Source organism: Mustela lutreola, chromosome 4, assembly GCF_030435805.1.
Source record: "Mustela lutreola isolate mMusLut2 chromosome 4, mMusLut2.pri, whole genome shotgun sequence".
Classification (NCBI taxonomy): domain Eukaryota; kingdom Metazoa; phylum Chordata; class Mammalia; order Carnivora; family Mustelidae; genus Mustela; species Mustela lutreola.
The window spans coordinates 24,645,343-24,662,351 of NC_081293.1; the positions used below are offsets into that span (position 1 = coordinate 24,645,343).

The 17,009-nt window shown below is 38.7% G+C and overlaps 1 protein-coding gene across 4 annotated transcripts in view; it reads left to right on the forward strand.

The window, feature by feature from the left end:
- Positions 1-1,626: 1,626 nt before the first annotated feature.
- CFAP43 (cilia and flagella associated protein 43) overlaps positions 1,627-17,009 on the forward strand; it is a 99,224-nt gene continuing 83,841 nt past the window's right edge. For all 4 annotated transcript variants that reach the window (XM_059173270.1, XM_059173272.1, XM_059173271.1 and 1 more), the window contains exons 1-5: positions 1,627-1,818; positions 3,406-3,659; positions 9,085-9,181; positions 11,918-12,085; positions 13,611-13,761. In XM_059173270.1, coding sequence (XP_059029253.1) covers positions 1,754-1,818; positions 3,406-3,659; positions 9,085-9,181; positions 11,918-12,085; positions 13,611-13,761 — 735 coding nt within the window. In that variant the 5' untranslated portion in view covers positions 1,627-1,753. The remainder of the gene's footprint in view (positions 1,819-3,405; positions 3,660-9,084; positions 9,182-11,917; positions 12,086-13,610; positions 13,762-17,009) is intronic.

Sequence of the window (17,009 nt, forward strand, 5' to 3'; positions counted from 1 at the left end):
TTCATCTCCCTCCTTTCCAGTCACACTACCCTTCCTGGTCCATCCAATCTGTTGTCCTGGCTTCACACCTTTACGAAAATTCTCCTCTGCACATCCTATTCCCCTGACCCTTACCAGCCCCAGCAATCGCTCTTCATCTTTCTGCTCTCAGTGAAAATGACACATGCACACAGAAATCACCTCTGACTGCCCATCCAATTAGGTGAAGACTGATATAGGAAAGATATTGGGATTCGGAGCTAACGGCCAAGAAAAACTTTTTGAGACATCTTTGGTGCAAAAGGTGGTTTTACTAAGGCACACCGATTGGACCTGTGGGCAAAAAGAGCTTCACTGTGGTCATGAGCAGTGGCCAGTTGTATATTTTCAAGTGGGGAGGGGGTTAGGGATAGCAAAAGTCTCTAAAAAATTTGCAAGCAAGGTTTCCAAGACCTTGAGGGGGCTAGCTATTGTTAGAAAAAGGTCATTTATTATTGTCCAATAAAACCTTAGTCATGAGATCCTTCAAGTGTATATCACTGAGTTATATGTTTGGGAGGTGATCGCCAACACATATCTTGGAGGGTAGAGATATAAGAAGTTTCCAAAGGAATTTTCATATATTAAAGCAGACTTACAGGATCCAGAGGTCAGGCTAAGGTTGCATTTTGCCCTTAGCAAAGTACTAACATTGAGGCAGCTGAGTTTCTAGAAGAATGTCACTCTGCCTGTTTCCAGGACTTGTCAATGGGCTGTAAGTAATAAAGAAATTTAATTTTTCTATTGCCTTTGTTTCCCACGTCAGGGACCTCAACATAAACATTCACTCACAGTACCATACCCCTCTTCTTCCTAGTTCAGTCTATAATTCTGTGTTGGTGTAGTGAAGTGGACGTCAATCCTCCCCTTCCTGGATTCCCAACGGTCTCTAAGTTCCAAGAAGGAAGAGATTTTATCTGTTTGGCTCATTATGTTGTCTCAAGTGACTAGTTCAATGCATGGGAGATATTCAGTAAATATTTGTGAATGGAGAAAAAGTGGCCAGACAGGAAAGAGAGACCAAGAAGAGAAGGGGAGGGCAGGAAAGAGGAGAGGAATGGAAGGGGGAGGAGGACAGAAGGGAGGGAGAGAAGAGAGGGTACATGAGGGAAGGGAAGAAACCAGGACTAGATGCGGGCCTTTCGGTCAGGTTGCTTCCTGAAGCTGTCTGCCTCCTTGAAGTCGCGGAGGACCGATTGGAATGTAATACAGTAATTAAAGGCTCGGGGCTCTAGATTTAGATAACACCCGGCTTTAAGTCCCCTCAACTTCGCAGCCTGGGGCACGTTCCCTCTCTCCACTCCACTTGGCTTATCTGCAGATGGGACTGATGGGTGATTTGAAGCTTAAATGAAATAATGCCTGCGTGTCGCTTGGAACAACGTCTGGCGTGGTCAGCACACAATATTAATCTCTGCTATTGATATTATTAATATTGTAATTATTTGGCCGAGACTAGGCTTCTGGGGCGCCTACGCCGAGGGGCCCGCCCCTCGCTTCGCTCGTCGCTCTTCCATTGGCTGAGACGCGGCAGCGATTCCACCAATCCGCTAGGCTCGAGACGAAGCAGGGCTACGGGACAGAGCCAATGGGAGCAGGGGTTCCAGTCTCCCGGATACCGTGGTAACGGCGGACGCTTTGCGGGCGCCGCGACTGGACCTCCAAGTAACGGCTTCAGAGCGGAGCAGGGCTCGGACATTTCCTACCCAGGACCCGGCTGAGAGAAACACGGCTCATGTCGCAAGGCCGGGAGCGAGAGGAGAACGTCTGCACCACCGTCGGCGCGTCCCTGTCTGTGAGGTGCGGCCGTCCGCCGCCGGGCGACTGACTGGGGTCTCCCGGAAACTTGCTTCTGACCGAATCCCCTCACTACCCTCTTCTTCCTCCTGTTCTTTAGACCTGCTCTCCCCGAAGCTTGGACCTCCTCTTTACCCCCCTCCCCGCCTCCCCCCCCCCCCCCGAGTTCTTCCTGCAGACTGCCTGGGTGACCTCTTGTCTGCATCCCCCGTCCCCCTATTCAGGGACCACATCCGGCTGTGTGCTCACACCCCTTCCCCCTTTTCTGCGACCTTCCCCCTCTCTCCCTAACCCCTAGTTGTCCTCCTCTCCTCGTTCCTGCCTTCTCTTTCTGGCTCCGTACTCCATTTCCCCCCGACCTTTCATACATAACCTTCCCCCCCACCCCACCCCCCCGCACACACACACACACACCCCCATCCTACCATCCCGTCCCAATCATCTTTGGTGAGCCCCCGTCCCCCCCCCCCCCCATCAATTTAGGGCCGTCAATCCCTTAGTCCCTTCCTTCACTATCCACTAACTTCGGAGTTATTTGCACTTTTATGGTCTTTGAAAAGCGTAAAGAGCTGCACAGAGCGGGTATTTCTTGGCTTCCACAGCTGAGTTTCCTACAGTAACTTCCACCGGCCCGGGCTCTGCTCTCTAGGCTCTGGAAGTCGCTCACCAGACGAGTGTCCCTTTCTTTCCTTCCCCACCATCTTGAAGCATAAATTTAATATATTTTTTAAAAGATTTTATTTATTTATTTGAGAGAGAGAGACAGTGAGAGAGAGCATGAGAGGCGAGAAGGTCAGAGGGAGAAGCAGACTCCCCGTGGAGCTGGGAGCCCGATGTGGGACTCGATCCGGGGTCTCCAGGACCGTGACCTGAGCCGTGACCTCAGTTGCTTAACCAACTGAGCCACCCAGGCGCCCCATTAATTTAATATTTAAATAAAAGTAGAATCAGGCTTTCCTTCGGAAGCATACACCCCCCACACATCCCTTCCTTGAAACATGCGTTCCTTTTGTGTCCTAACCTTTTGACTCGTGTTGACTTGATTCCATTTATTGTCTACATTTATCTGTATTTTTTCGATCTGAAATAACAGCATACACCCTTCATCTTGGTAAAGAAACAGTTTTTTCTGCTTGGCTCACAACTACAAAGCAAGCTGCCCCATTCAAAGTTGTGTGTTTTTTTTTTTTTAAGTTATGTTTAAGATCAAAACTAATGATTAATAGAACAACCTTAGCCTGACACGCTGTTTTCTATTCTATCCAGATCTTTTCTCTCTTTCTGTGGCTTTTACTTTTTCAACACCCCAGAAGTCCTTCTGAGACTTTCTCAGGTTTGATCAGAGGATTTGCTTCACTGAAAAATTTCTCTGAAGAAGGCTGTGAAGACCTAAGACTAAATTTCTGTAGTGCCTGCGTTCAAAGCGGTCTCACAGCCAATATATGTGTTCTTTTATCTTAGAGATGGTTTTGGGCAGAAAGTGTGTGGGAGTAGAATAGATGTGTTTCAAATATTTTAATGCCTTTTTGTTCACTTTGTATAGAAAAAAAAAAAGTATTGGAAATGGTGACATTTTTTTTTCCCCCAAAGATGGGTCCAAGGATTCCCTAAGCAGAATGTTCATTTTATCAACAAGAGCACCATCTGCTACCCTTGTGGGAATTTTGTAATATTTATTAATATCGAAACCAAGAAAAAGACTGTACTCCAGTGTATGAATGGAGTTGTGGGTGTCGTGGCAGCTAACGTTCCTTATGAAGTTGTGGCTTTTTCTGACCGGAGGCTCAAACCTGTCATCTACATATACAACTTTCCTGGATTGACCAGAAGGAACAAATTAAAAGGTAACCTGCAAGACTCTTCATCTGCCATAACTGAAGGGTTTTGTTATGTGATGAAATCTAGTTCTCATAAATGAAAGAAGGGTGTTTTATGCGTACTTTTGTTTTTCACAATACACACTTTTAAAGAAGGTATCAGGCTGATCAGAGAGAATTTAACGAAGTGGGCTACAGCCTTACCACTCAAAAGTCTATGGTCTCCTTACCTTCAACATTGGTGTCACCTAGGATGCCTCTTATAAATGCAGAAATGGCTCTCATCCCAGGTCTAGTGAATCAGAATCTGCATTTTTTTAAATATATTTTTTTAAGATTTTATTTATTTATTTGACAGAGAGAGATTACATGTAGGCAGAGAGGCAGGCAGAGAGAGAGAGGAGGAAGCAGGCTCCCCGCTGAGCAGAGAGCCCGATGTGGGACTCGATCCCAGAACTCGGATCATGACCTGAGCTGAAGGCAGCGGCTTAACCCACTGAGCCACCCAGGCGCCCCCAGAATCTGCATTTTAACAAGATTCCCTGGGTGAGGAAGCATGGGGCTAGAAGACTATTACAGCACTAAATGCAGTTTAGTGCTTTTTCAGAATACTTTTTTTTCCCTTTTCTGATGATTCATTGAAAATCCAAGTAAACTGATACCATACAAGTTCTAAAGTCTCTGAGCCTCAATTTCCTTAGGTGTGGGGATAATGGTAGGATCTACTGTTAAGGCTTTGGTGATAAATGAAATTATGTATGAATATATAGGTTACATATATATTTGATATATCAATTATATGTCATGTTGACACATATAATTGATATGTCAGTGTGACACACACATATATATATCAATCATTGTTACCCGCCACTTATTATTATTGACTTATTCATGGATACAGCTGACCCACAATGGGCCATTGCACATACTGGAGTTTCCATCTAATGATTCCCTCATTTAACACATCATGGGTAGAAAGCTCAGGAGAGCTTGAGGCTGGTCTTGGTTATTTAATAAGCCTTATGGGTCAAATAAGTCTTTCGATTAAGCCAGGGAGTTTACATATAATTTATAACATCTATGGGGAAATTTGTGTTCTCAACATTAAAACATTAAAACAACTTTTTTTTTTTTTTTAAAGATTTTACTTATTTATTTGAGAGAGAAAGCATGAGAGGGGAGAGGTCAGAGGGAGAAGCAGACTCCCTGCTGAGCAGGGAGCCCGATGTGGGACTCGATCCCAGAACTGCAGGATCATGACCTGAGCCGAAGGCAGTTGCTTAACCGACTGAGCCACCCAGGCGCCCCTGAAACAACTTTTAAGGCATATATTCATATATTCATATGTTGGTAGCTGTCCAGATGGACTGTAATTACTCTTCATCTTTAACATTTTGCTTATTTGACTGTAGCCCTGTCCAAGCATTTAAAAGTTAATTCAAGGGGCACTTGGGTGGCTGGGTGGGTTAAAGCCTCTGCCTTCAGCTCAGGTCATGATCCCAAGGTCCTGGGAACAAGCCCTAAATCGGGCTTTCTGCTCTGCAAAGAGCCTGCTTCCTCCTCTCTCTCTCTCTGCCTGCCTCCCTGCCTACTTGTGATCTCTCTCTCTGTCAAATAAATAAATAAAATCTTTAAAAAAAAAACCCTAATTCAAACCAGTAGCAAACACTTATATTTATAAATAATGAAACACTTATAAATAATGAAACTCTGAAGGTATTCACAATAAAATGATGATTAAGTCATCAAGGATACCTATTGTTACCACAATTATTTAGTATCAACCTGAAATTTCTAGCCAATGCAATAAAATATGGAACAGAAAAAGTATAGCTATGGAAAAGGAGATTATGGGTAATGCAAAAGTCTACAAGGACTAATGAAAGAATGCTATTAAGATGCTGGTTTCAAAACACCCCCACAAGTAGATAATTTAAATACTTAGAAATGATTCAGGAAGAAATGTGAGTGACCTCAGTGAAGAAAACTACAAGAATATCATTGATTTAAAATATTTAAGTATATACAGATATATTCCTGGATGGAACGCCTAATATATAGTTCTTCACAGAAAATGATTCCTAAGTTTATCATGTTTTAGAGAGCAAGGAGGACTTAAATGATACTGAAGTTCATCTAGAAGAGCAAAAATTAGAGAACAGGAATAATTGAAAAAAAAAATGATGGTAAGACAGGGTCCTTTAAATATTATGCTATAGGGATTAAAAGTGTGGTATTGGTGCAGAGATCACCACATCAGTGGAAGAGTTGAAGACAGGGCATGGGCTTGAATATTTAAAAGCTAAGTATACTCTCCCCTCCTCCCCAAAATAGATAATATAGATTATTTAATAATTTAACATTGATGTTAAGAAAACTGGGGGCACTTGGGTGGGTCAGTGGGTTAAGCCTCTGCCTTCAGCTCAGGTCATGATCTCGGGGTCTTGGGATGGAGCCCCGCATCAGGCTCTTTCTGCTCAGCGGGGAGTCTGCTTCCCCCAGCCCGGCCCCCTGCCTCTTTGCCTACTTGTGATCTCTGTCTGTCAAATAAATAAATAAATTCTTAAAAAAAAAAACTATTTGAGGGGCGCCTGGCTGGCTCAGCTGATGGAACATCCAACTCTTAATCTTGGAGTCATCAGTTCAATTCCCATCGTGGGTGTAGTGATTGCTTAAATAAATAAATAAATAAATAAACCTTTAAACAATTATTTGAACAAAAGTATCAAGTTGGATATTCATGTTATACTGTACATCAAAACATACATCAGACAAGAGTTCAATATAAACAACAAACCCATTTGAGAAGCAGAGAGTATGGGAATATTGAAATGATTTCAGGATGGGGAAGAACCTTTCACACAAAGGAAAAAAAAATAGAAAAACTGACTGATTACATGTCAATTTAAAACTTAAGAACATCAAAAATACCTTGAAAAATTAATGGGCAAAAAATAAACTGAGGAAGATATTTGGGACAAATACGATCAAGTATTTTCAGAGTGTTTAGGAAACAATAAGAAACAACCAGACATCCCATTAGAACAATGGAAAAAGTAACTGCCCAAACTACAAAACTACATATCAAAAAAACTAATATCAAAGATATTCTCTCAATATTTACTTAAAAACTTAATGTTTGAGCCAAGATCAAGTTTTTCTGCTTATCAAGATTACGAATTTTTTTAAAGGTTTTATTTATTTATTTGACAGAGAGAGGGATCACAAGCAGGCAGAGAGGCAGGCAGAGAGAGAGGAGGAAGCAGGCTCCCTGCTGAGAAAAGATAGCCTGATGCTGGGCTCCATCCCAAGACCCCGAGATCATGACCTGAGCTGAAGGCAGAGGCTTAACCCACTGAGCCACCCAAGCTCCCCAAGATCATGATTTTTGAAAGCTGATAACTGCTAGGCAGAGTGCAGTGAAATTGGTAGCACACTTTCTTGCTGAAAGGGGGAATAATTTTTTTTCTTCCAAGTTTTTATTTAAATTCAAGTTAATTAACATACAGTGTAGTTTGGTTTCAGGAGTAGAATTTAATAATTCATCACTTACATGTGACACTGTGCTCATCTCAAGTGCTCATCTCAAGTGCCCTCCTTAATACCCATCACCCATTTAGCCCATCCCTCCAAAGTGGGAATAATCGATATGATCTTCCTGGGAAGTAAATATTACCATATTTAACCCAGTTAAACTCAGCTGAGGAACTAGAATTCAATTTTAAGGAAATCAGAAATATAGTCAAAGATTTGTATGTGCTGGAGTTAATAGCACTCTCATAATAGCAAAAGATTAGGAACTTCTACATCTCCAGTAATATGGATATGGTTAAATAAGTTAAAATATCTCATAAAAGAGTATTATATAAACATTAGAAATCACATTTTTGAAGAATTATTATTGATAAAATGCTCAATATAATGTAAATAGGAGTGACACTGTATGACCCAAGTCTTTTAAATGAATTGTTGTATATAATATTTAATCCATAACTGTTACAGTTATAAAAAGCAACATTTTTTTCAAGGTTATATTTAAAGAAAAAATATACATTTACAGGTAAACACAGAAGAAAATACGAGAAATTTACCAAATTTTATAGTGATATTACAGAGGATATATTTTCTTGTAAAGATTTATTTTTTTATTCAAATACCATGTATTTTTTAGAATTGAAAATAATAAGATGAAAAAGTAATAATATTCAGTCATGAGATGAAATATCTATAGGAATGATAGAAAATTATTCTATTGAGGCCTCTATCCCATAGAAAAATATTTATTTTTGCACTGAATGCTCAATAAATACAAGTTTTCTATGTTGATCAGACTATGCTAAATGAATTCAATAAATGATGAAGTTTAGCATTTTATTACAGTCAGTTAAAGTGAGAAGGGCAAAAAAGCAAGAAACAACCATTAAAAGTACATAGAATAAAAAGAGATACGAATGTCAAAAGACAGACATGGGAGAAGACAGAGCTGGGAGCTATGGAACCACACTGAAGAACAGCAGATAGAGGGCAAATCAGATCCTCATACGCAGGAGGGCAGAAGCATCCTCACGATGCACATTTTAAACATGTTGTTACTAAGACTTGAATTTCTGTTTCATGTCTTCAACTACAGGGACAAATGTGAAAGAACTTTTTATAGCTGTTCCAAGAACTGGAAGATACTGAACAAAGGGCCAGCTGTGGCCCAAGGTGTAGAGATCAGGAAGTAAGCTAGGATGATTACAACACCCCAGAGTATTTAAAGTTGTTTGAGTAACTCTTCTAATTATAATGTTTCATATATTTATGGAATACATAATTATTCTTGGGTCATTTCAAATCACACTGGGACATACACAGTACAGTATGCTCAATTTTTATTAAAGTCTAGAGACAGTGACCTTATGGTCTTAATTCATTTTAGTATATTTAAATTTTTTTTTTTTTTTAAATTTTTTATTTATTTATCAGAGAGAGAGAGGGGGAGAGAGCGAGCACAGGCAGACAGAATGGCAGGCAGAGGCAGAGGGAGAAGCAGGCTCCCTGCTGAGCAAGAAGCCCGATGTGGGACTCGATCCCAGGACGCTGGGATCATGACCTGAGCCGAAGGCAGCTGCTTAACCAACTGAGCCACCCAGGCGTCCCTAAATTTTTTTTTTTTAAGTAATCTCTATGCCCAACATGGGGCTTGAACTCACAACCCCAAGATCAAGAGTCACATGCTCTACTGACTGAGCAAGCTAGGCACCCCAGCTCTAATGCCTTTAAAAAAAGAATCTTAAATTTGCTCTTAGTTTTTGTTCATAGTCTTAGAAATCAGGTAGGAGATCCGTTATTCCAAGAGCTAAATGCCTTTGAATTATGTGAAAACCATTAGATAAGGGAAATAAACTGTAAGACTAGTTAATCTGAACACTATAATTAAATCCTTGTAATGGATTTTATATTTTAGGCAATGTTCTTCTAGACTACACTTTACTTTCATTCAGTTACTGTGGCACCTACCTGGCTAGTTACTCCTCTCTCCCAGAATTTGAACTGGCCCTTTGGTAAGTTACAGCATGCTGTAGAATTCCTTTCATTGGATTTCATTTTAGTCTTGTCCTTCTAGGTTGTATTAAAAGACATACATGTGAAAAATCTGGAATGAGGGAAAAAAGTGGAAGGAATAGAAGTTCTGTTCAGAAGGCTGAATAACATTGCAACTTTGAGACATAAAATTTGGCAGGGCAAAAGCTATATGAGAGCAAATTATAATCTTTTTGTTGATGTGTTATAATGTTTCCTTTGTTGGGTAAAGAATAATAAAGGCATAAAGTTTCATCTTCCCTTCAAATAAATGGTAGCTTTGAGTGGTTTGCCTGTTTTCTACTAATGATGAAATTAAGATGTGTTCTCTATTAGAGCTAAATTGGAAGTAATTGTTTTTAGAGACTTTAGAACAGTTATATGTTCAGAGAGTGGAATATTACACCACATTTGCCAGCTGCATAGGAAATACCTGTGGATAAGACACATCTGTGGTCTTTGCTGGGCCTTTCATAGGGCCAACCTCAAAGCCGTACTCACTCTTCTGTCTATAATATAAACTCCTGTGGGAGGGATAGTTTTTCTTTTAAGGGGAAGTACAAACCATTTTGGGAATGATTGAGGATATACCTTACACACCTGCATTTCTTATCCCAAAATATAATAATCTAGGTTCAGAGAACCATATTCAGTTTATGTAGTTTCTTTTCTAAAAAACAGCTTCCTCAAGGTATAACTGACATATTAAAAAACTGTTCATATATAAAGAATATCATTTGGTAAGTTTTGACTTGTGTACACACCCATGAAACCATCACCATAATCAAGATAATAAATATATCTGTCACTCCAAAGTTTCTTTGTGTCCCTTTCTGATCCTTCCTTGTAGGCCCTTCCACACACCCTTACACCATTCCTGCCCCATCCCTCAGCCCCTGCCTCCAAGTAGCCATTGTTGTATTTTCTATCACTCTGGATTTGTTTGCATTTTCTGGAATTTTATATACATGGAAGTCATCCATTATGGACTTTTTTTTTGGTCTGTCTTTTATGCTGCATAATTACTTTCTTCATGTAGCATAATTATTTTGAAATTCTCTTATGCTGCTATATGTATCAATAGTTCATGCCTTCCTATTCATGGAATGAATATACTACAGTTTATTTATTCACTCACCTATTGATGGATAGATTAGTTTGCTGGGACTGTCCTTAACAAAGTCCTACAAATTGAATGGACAAAACAACAGAAATTTATTGTCTCACAGTTCTGGAGTCTTGAAGCCTAATATCAGGGTGTAAGCAGAGTTGGTTTCTTCTAAAGGCTATGAGGAAGAATCTGTTCTAGGCCTTTCTCCTTGGCTTGTGAATAACTGTATTCATGTTCACATGGTGTTTTCCTTGTATATGGGTCAGTCTCCATATTTCCCCTTTCCTTTCTATAAGGATGCTCATCCTACTGGAGTAGGACCACACTAAATGACCTCATTTAACTTAGTAAAGACCCTATTACAGTCACATTCTGAGGTACTGAGGGTTAGGACATAAGCATATAAATCTGACACAATTCAACCTATAACAGTACTGGAAGGATGAGTGGGAACCAACCTGTGAAGATGAGGAAGAAGATTCTAAGCAGAGAAAAGGTATGTGTAAATGCCATGAGGTCAGAGAAAAGAAATGGCAGATTTGAAGATTTAATTAAGAGATCATAATGATGGCAACCAGAGATTAGCTGTGAGAGGCAAATACCTAGAAGTTGCAATTGCTGGGTTATAGGGTAGTTCTATTTTTAACTTCCTAAGGAAGCACCATACTGTTTTTCAGAGTGCCTGCACAAGTTTGCATTCCCACCAACAGTGTAAGAGGGTTCCCCTTTCTCCACATCCTCACCCACACCTGTTTCCTGAGTTGTTATTTTTAGCCATTCTGACCGGTGTGAAGTGGTATCTCATTGTGCTTTTGATTTATATTTCCCTGATGCTGAGTGATGTTGAGCATGTTTTCGTGTGTTTGTTGGTTATTTGTGTGTTTCCTTTGAAGAAACACACATGTTCATGTCTTCTGCCCATTTCCTGATTGAATTATTTGTTCTTTGGGTGTTGAGTTTGATAAATTCTTTATAGGTCACGGATACTAGCCCTTTACCTGGTAAGACATTTGCAAATATCTTCCCTCATCCCCTCAGTTGTCTTTTGGTTTTGTCAACTGTTTCCTTTGCTGTGGAAAAGCTCTTTATCTTGATGTAGTTCCAATAGTTCATCTTTGCCTTTGTTTCCCTTGCCTTTGGAGACATGTCTAGCAAGAAGTTTCTGTGGCCAAGGTCAAAGAGATTGCTGCCTGTGTTCTCCTGTGGGATTTTGAAGGATTCCTGTCTCACATTTAGGTCTTCCATCCATTTTGAGTTTATTTTTATGTATGGTGTTAGGAAATGGTTCAGGTTCATTCTTTTGCATATGGCTATCCAATTTTCCCAGCACCATTTGTTGAAGAGACTGTCTTTTTCCATTGGATAGTCTTTCCTGCTTAGTCAAAGATTAGTTGAGACAAAGTAATACTTTTAAAACACATAGGTATTTTGCTTTCTTAGGTACAGTATAATGATAAGCATAATCATTAATAAATTTTATATTTAACACCATGGATTAAATAAATTGTATTGTGAATTAAGATTGTTTTCAAATAATTAGATAATTGTTCTCAAGATGTGAAATTCAAATGAATTATTTTTTTGCAAAACAACATTTCCCTCTAAGGAACTGGGAAGCAGGTGTCATTTTGTGTAAGAAGTCACAACCTGGTGTAGATGTAAGCCAGATGACTTTTAACCCTATGAACTGGCGCCAGCTGTGCTTATCAAGTCCAAGTGCAGTGACTGTGTGGACCATTGAAAGATGTAATGAAGAGCATCATCTCAAAGCGAAGTAAGAGACTTAGCTATTACAGAGCAAAGTGGAGATCTTAGTTTGCATTCATGTAATGTTATTGCATCAATTTGATGAATTAACTGGCTTTACATGTACATATTAAACATCTTAAGTTATAACATCTTTCTACATATATAATTACGGAGTGGTTGTTTGCATTTTGCAAGGATTCTTTATGACTTGATCTCTTAATGAGTTTCTTTTAAATCTCAAGGCATTCCCAAGCTTTTCCCAACATGGTTTAATTTGTCAGAATTTTATTCGCTTTTGGTATTTCAAAACATGCCTATTTATAAAAAGGACAGTTATGAATTTTGATCCGGTTACTTTGATGCCCAATTGTAATCTCAAAAATAAACATTTAGATACGGAAAGCATATATTATTCCTTCAGCCACATAATCTATAAACAGAGGGCAATTGCATATGGTGGCGTCCTGGGAGTTACCTGTTTAAATAGCACTGGGTCAAAAAGAAAATTTATGACCAGTGCCATGGTGATTGATGATAATGGTGTGTTTTTTAAGGAGAGTTCAAAGACTCAAGGTGCCTCTAAACTTACTATTCCCAATATATTCCACCATGTTAAAGACTAATTTGATATTGGACATGTATATTCTTGAAATCGCAATTTTTGAAAAGTTGCCTTCTTAAGAAAAATTTGAAGTTGTTTAACTGGAGAGCCCTAAAAAAGACACATCTTTGTGTTCAGTACTCTTCATGTCTCAATTTCTTTTTTATAAGAACCCAGCGAGTAGTCAAATCTGTCTTTAGGCAGAGACACTGATAAAATGGGTAATGTCTCTATCATATCCTTGCCAGGTGGGCAAATAATTTATCTTGGCATTCTCTCCTTTTGCTTGCCTTAAATATTCTCCTCTAGTTCTGAATGATGAGTTGTGATTTTTCTATAAGCGACTGAAATGAGAGGCAAAGTAAGTGGACTGTCCTTGTTCAGAAAGCAAGCAGGATTAGAAAACACTCAAGCCTTAATTGGGACATAACCCCATCATAAACCTAGGAAGATCTATAGGTTTATTTTGGCTCACATTGATTTTTATTTGAACTAATTGCAAATTTTAGTATTTGAGAGATTTCTCATGAATATCCAGACTATGATAGATTCTTGAAATTTTGGAACCAGAATTCTCAACAAACCCTCTTAGTTGGAACTGAGTGGTACCTCTACCACCTTTAGGAGGGAACGTACTTTCCCATTTGTCACAGTCCCCCACCTGGCCACAGCTCATTTGCCTGGTCCTGCCAGTGTTCAAATGTATAGTTCCTGCTTTAGATTTTAACTTTGAAAATTTTGGAAAATTCCTATGTACTTAATTTATAACTGCACTATTGTCCTTTTGTGATATATATTTTTATATCTATTTTTTGGTGTTTAACTGGTTTGTTTGCTTGTTTTTAATAAGTTTTAATACCTCCCCACCTTATTTATCACCAATATGTAGTAGTTACATCCGTGACTCGTTTTTGTTAATCTGATTATTCTGATTTCTCTTTTTTTAAAGGTCAGTAAAACTTCCTATGGAAGATGGGTCATTTTGTAATGAAACAGATGTAATTTTCCCCACCTCATTGCCCAAGGATCTTATCTATGGACCTGTGCTCCCACTGTCAGCCATTGCTGGGCTAGTAGGAGAAGAGGCAGAAACTTTCAGGGTAATTACCTGGCACCTCTTCCTGTTTGCTTATTTGATTCTCATAACCATCCCGTGAGACATGCGGGTTAGAGAGGATCATCCTGGTTTTCAATACAGATTAGCCTTGGCAATGATAAGAAATGAGGACTTTGAAGTTTTGAGTTTGGTTAACTGGAAGAATGGCAATGATAACAGAAAGAAGGGGCCCAGACCTGATTTCAGCTTTAGACATATTGAATTTGGGGTGCTGGGAGGGCATAGATGCCAGGTGGAAATTGGGCAAGCAGACCTATTGCTGGGATGGAGAAGGTAGGACTGGAGACTCTGATGCCAGCAGAATCATTACCCCAGAGGGGTTAGTGGAGCACTGGAATGGGAGAGGGATGATAGAAAAAAGACTAAAGATGTCAGGGGAGAGAGCCAGAGAGGAAACTGATTTGCTAAGAATCGAGAGTTAGAAGACAGCTCTGACAAGGAACACACAAGTAGGAAAAAAATCCAGGAGAGAAGGCGGCCTTGGAAAATAGTGGAAGAAAGTTTCAGTGGGAGTTTATTAACAGCTATACACTCATTCATTCAACATATTTATCAAGATTTAAAGGACAAGGAAGCTCAGTGCTACAAACCGGTCAAGAGTGGTCAGGCAGAGGGTGCTGTATATGCAAAGGCCCTGAGGGAAAGAAAATAAATCTGTAGGTTTGAGGAGCTAAGAAAACCTGTGGGGGCTGCAGCAAAGTAAATGAGATGGAGTGGGGTGCAGGTGCAGCACAAGGGGTAGGCAGGGAGCAGAGATAGCACATGAAGGTCCTTTGGGAAACAGGAGCTTGATTCTGCTGAGCCTCTTGAACTTATGTTACGCTAATATTTGTGTTAAAACTCTAAGCCAAGGAAGGAATTAGAAGCTCCCAAATATTTTGGCCACTGCAGAGAGTTAAGCCATAAATGTTAAAAATAACTCAGTGTTGTAATTAATTTGTTTAAAATTTCTGAGAGGCAAGAGATTAGGTTGTGTATGCTCTTAGTATTTCCTCTAAAGCTCTAAAGGATGATCATTGTTCACTTTTTTAATACAGAAAATGACTGAATCCTTTTCATAGCACAAATCGCAGCCTTAGAAATACAACCAAACTCAGCCACAATGGGGCAGCAAAGTAAATACAAATAGATCAGCCATCAAGGTTTGCAACTTGAAAAAAAAATGCTTCTATGTTTAGTCTTTGATGCCTAGGAACCCACATTTTCAACTATCTAAAATCTTTTCTTCGCCATAAATTTCGTAGGCGCCCTCATCTTTCACAATTTGCACAACAGGATGAACCCCACCTAAAATGTGTAAAATTCAGTCATCTGTCTTTGTCATTTGAAAAATGCTATGAAATGCCTTCCTTAAATACTTGAATGTGGAGTAAGCATTTTTTAAATGCTCATAATAGACAGACATCTTTGTTTCCTAGGATTTTTGGTACTCAGTGCATTTTAATCTTTTTCTGAAAACAGAAATTTAATGCTAAAGTTCTACATTTTAAAATCACATGGGGAATATTAATAAAGCCATATAGTTTACATTTACATTAGAAATTAATTTTTCCAATATTTATTTTTTACCTTATAGATAAGTAAGGTGAGAAAAATGGCTAAAATACTGATTAATGTCTGTACAGTTAGTGAAAGCATAACCAAAAATCTCAAATATCTTGATTCTGTTCCTTTGAATGACATTTCTTGTGACCTGGGTATCAATGAATGGCAAAGAAATCAGTACTAAACTAATGCATATAAGAGTCTTAAAAATTGACAGGCTGTGGACTTTCACAAGACTACAAACATTAAATACTCCCATTATGTCTCTCTTAGCTAACACTATAAAGGCACATTATACGCCTTTAAATAGGCCTGCATCACATTATACAACTTATTTAAGGCAAGTGAAACAGTATCTAGCAGTAGCATGGGGGAAATCAAAGGCAGATGTTATCTGGGGAAAAACAAGATCCAAGATAATGAATTTGATCTCAAGTGTACGGTTTTCTTTTTCCATCTACCTTTTTGTTTTTTAACAGAAGTCACTAAATAGGAATTTCTTTTATAAACTGAAATATGTTGAAGCATATTTGGATACTTACATTTTTTTAAAGCAATAATATTAAATTGGATTCTAATTTTTCATGTTCAGTCTTCAAGTGATCAGAATGTTTGATTTATGAGTCCGGAGAGCTAAGCAAGGTGGTGTTACCAACAAATATGTTTAAATACTCTTGGCACATTTTTCTTTTAAAAGTTTTAGAATTTTTAGAGTTAAAAATTATTGCTTCTGCTCACATAATCCATATTGTATCACTTTCATTTTTAAATAGCTCAATAGAACATATTTATTGATGAAAGAGAGTAATAGAAAGATAAGCCCATGTTTATCTTAAAATAAGAAAAGTCAAACACAATACCAGTTTAACATTATATAGCCAGAGAAGTCCAAATTTTAAATCTTCACCTTCTGTTGCATACACATAGGTCCACTGGTGTGAGAACCAGATATGTGTGTTTTTAAAAAGATTTTTGAATCTGTTGCCATAATGTAAGAATCTGTCCCCTTGTGATATATAATCTAAGGTTAGATGTCATCAAGACAGCCCAAGAAACTTTTAAATAATGGCATCCAGTGAGTAACTTCCCTGTGAGTCAAATCTCAATTAGATACCACAAAAATGTTATTAATCAGCAGTAGTTTAATCCTCTTGGGTTGTTTTGCCCCCCTTTCTTGGCCCATAGGGTGGCCAGATTATTAATCAAGTATTTGTTTTCTAACAATCCAAGACTACCAGGGCGTGAAGTATGTCAATCATTGACCAAAGTTAATATATCCTTTAAAAGAATTATCATGGTGATGGCTGCTGTATATGATTTTTGCCTTAGTCATATTTCAGGGTCCATTCCAAATGGTAATTCTCTCTCCACCCTTTCTTCATGCCACCAAGAACCTAGTGCTTTCTCATCAATGCTCCCATAATACTTAACACCCCTCTACTATGATCTACCATGTTTTCTGATTCTGTTATTTGTTCATATTTCTTTTCCCTCAACAAGTGATTATCCTATTGAGAAGAGGGATCACTTAAGATGTTACACAATGCCTGATATATAACCAAAATCCAATAAATATTTGTTTAAATATAAGTTACATAACAAGTTTATATTTGCTGAGAATCTAGTAGAAATGGTTACTTTGGCAGCACCATACCTGCTTTACCTTGAATCTACAAACCAGTCCTA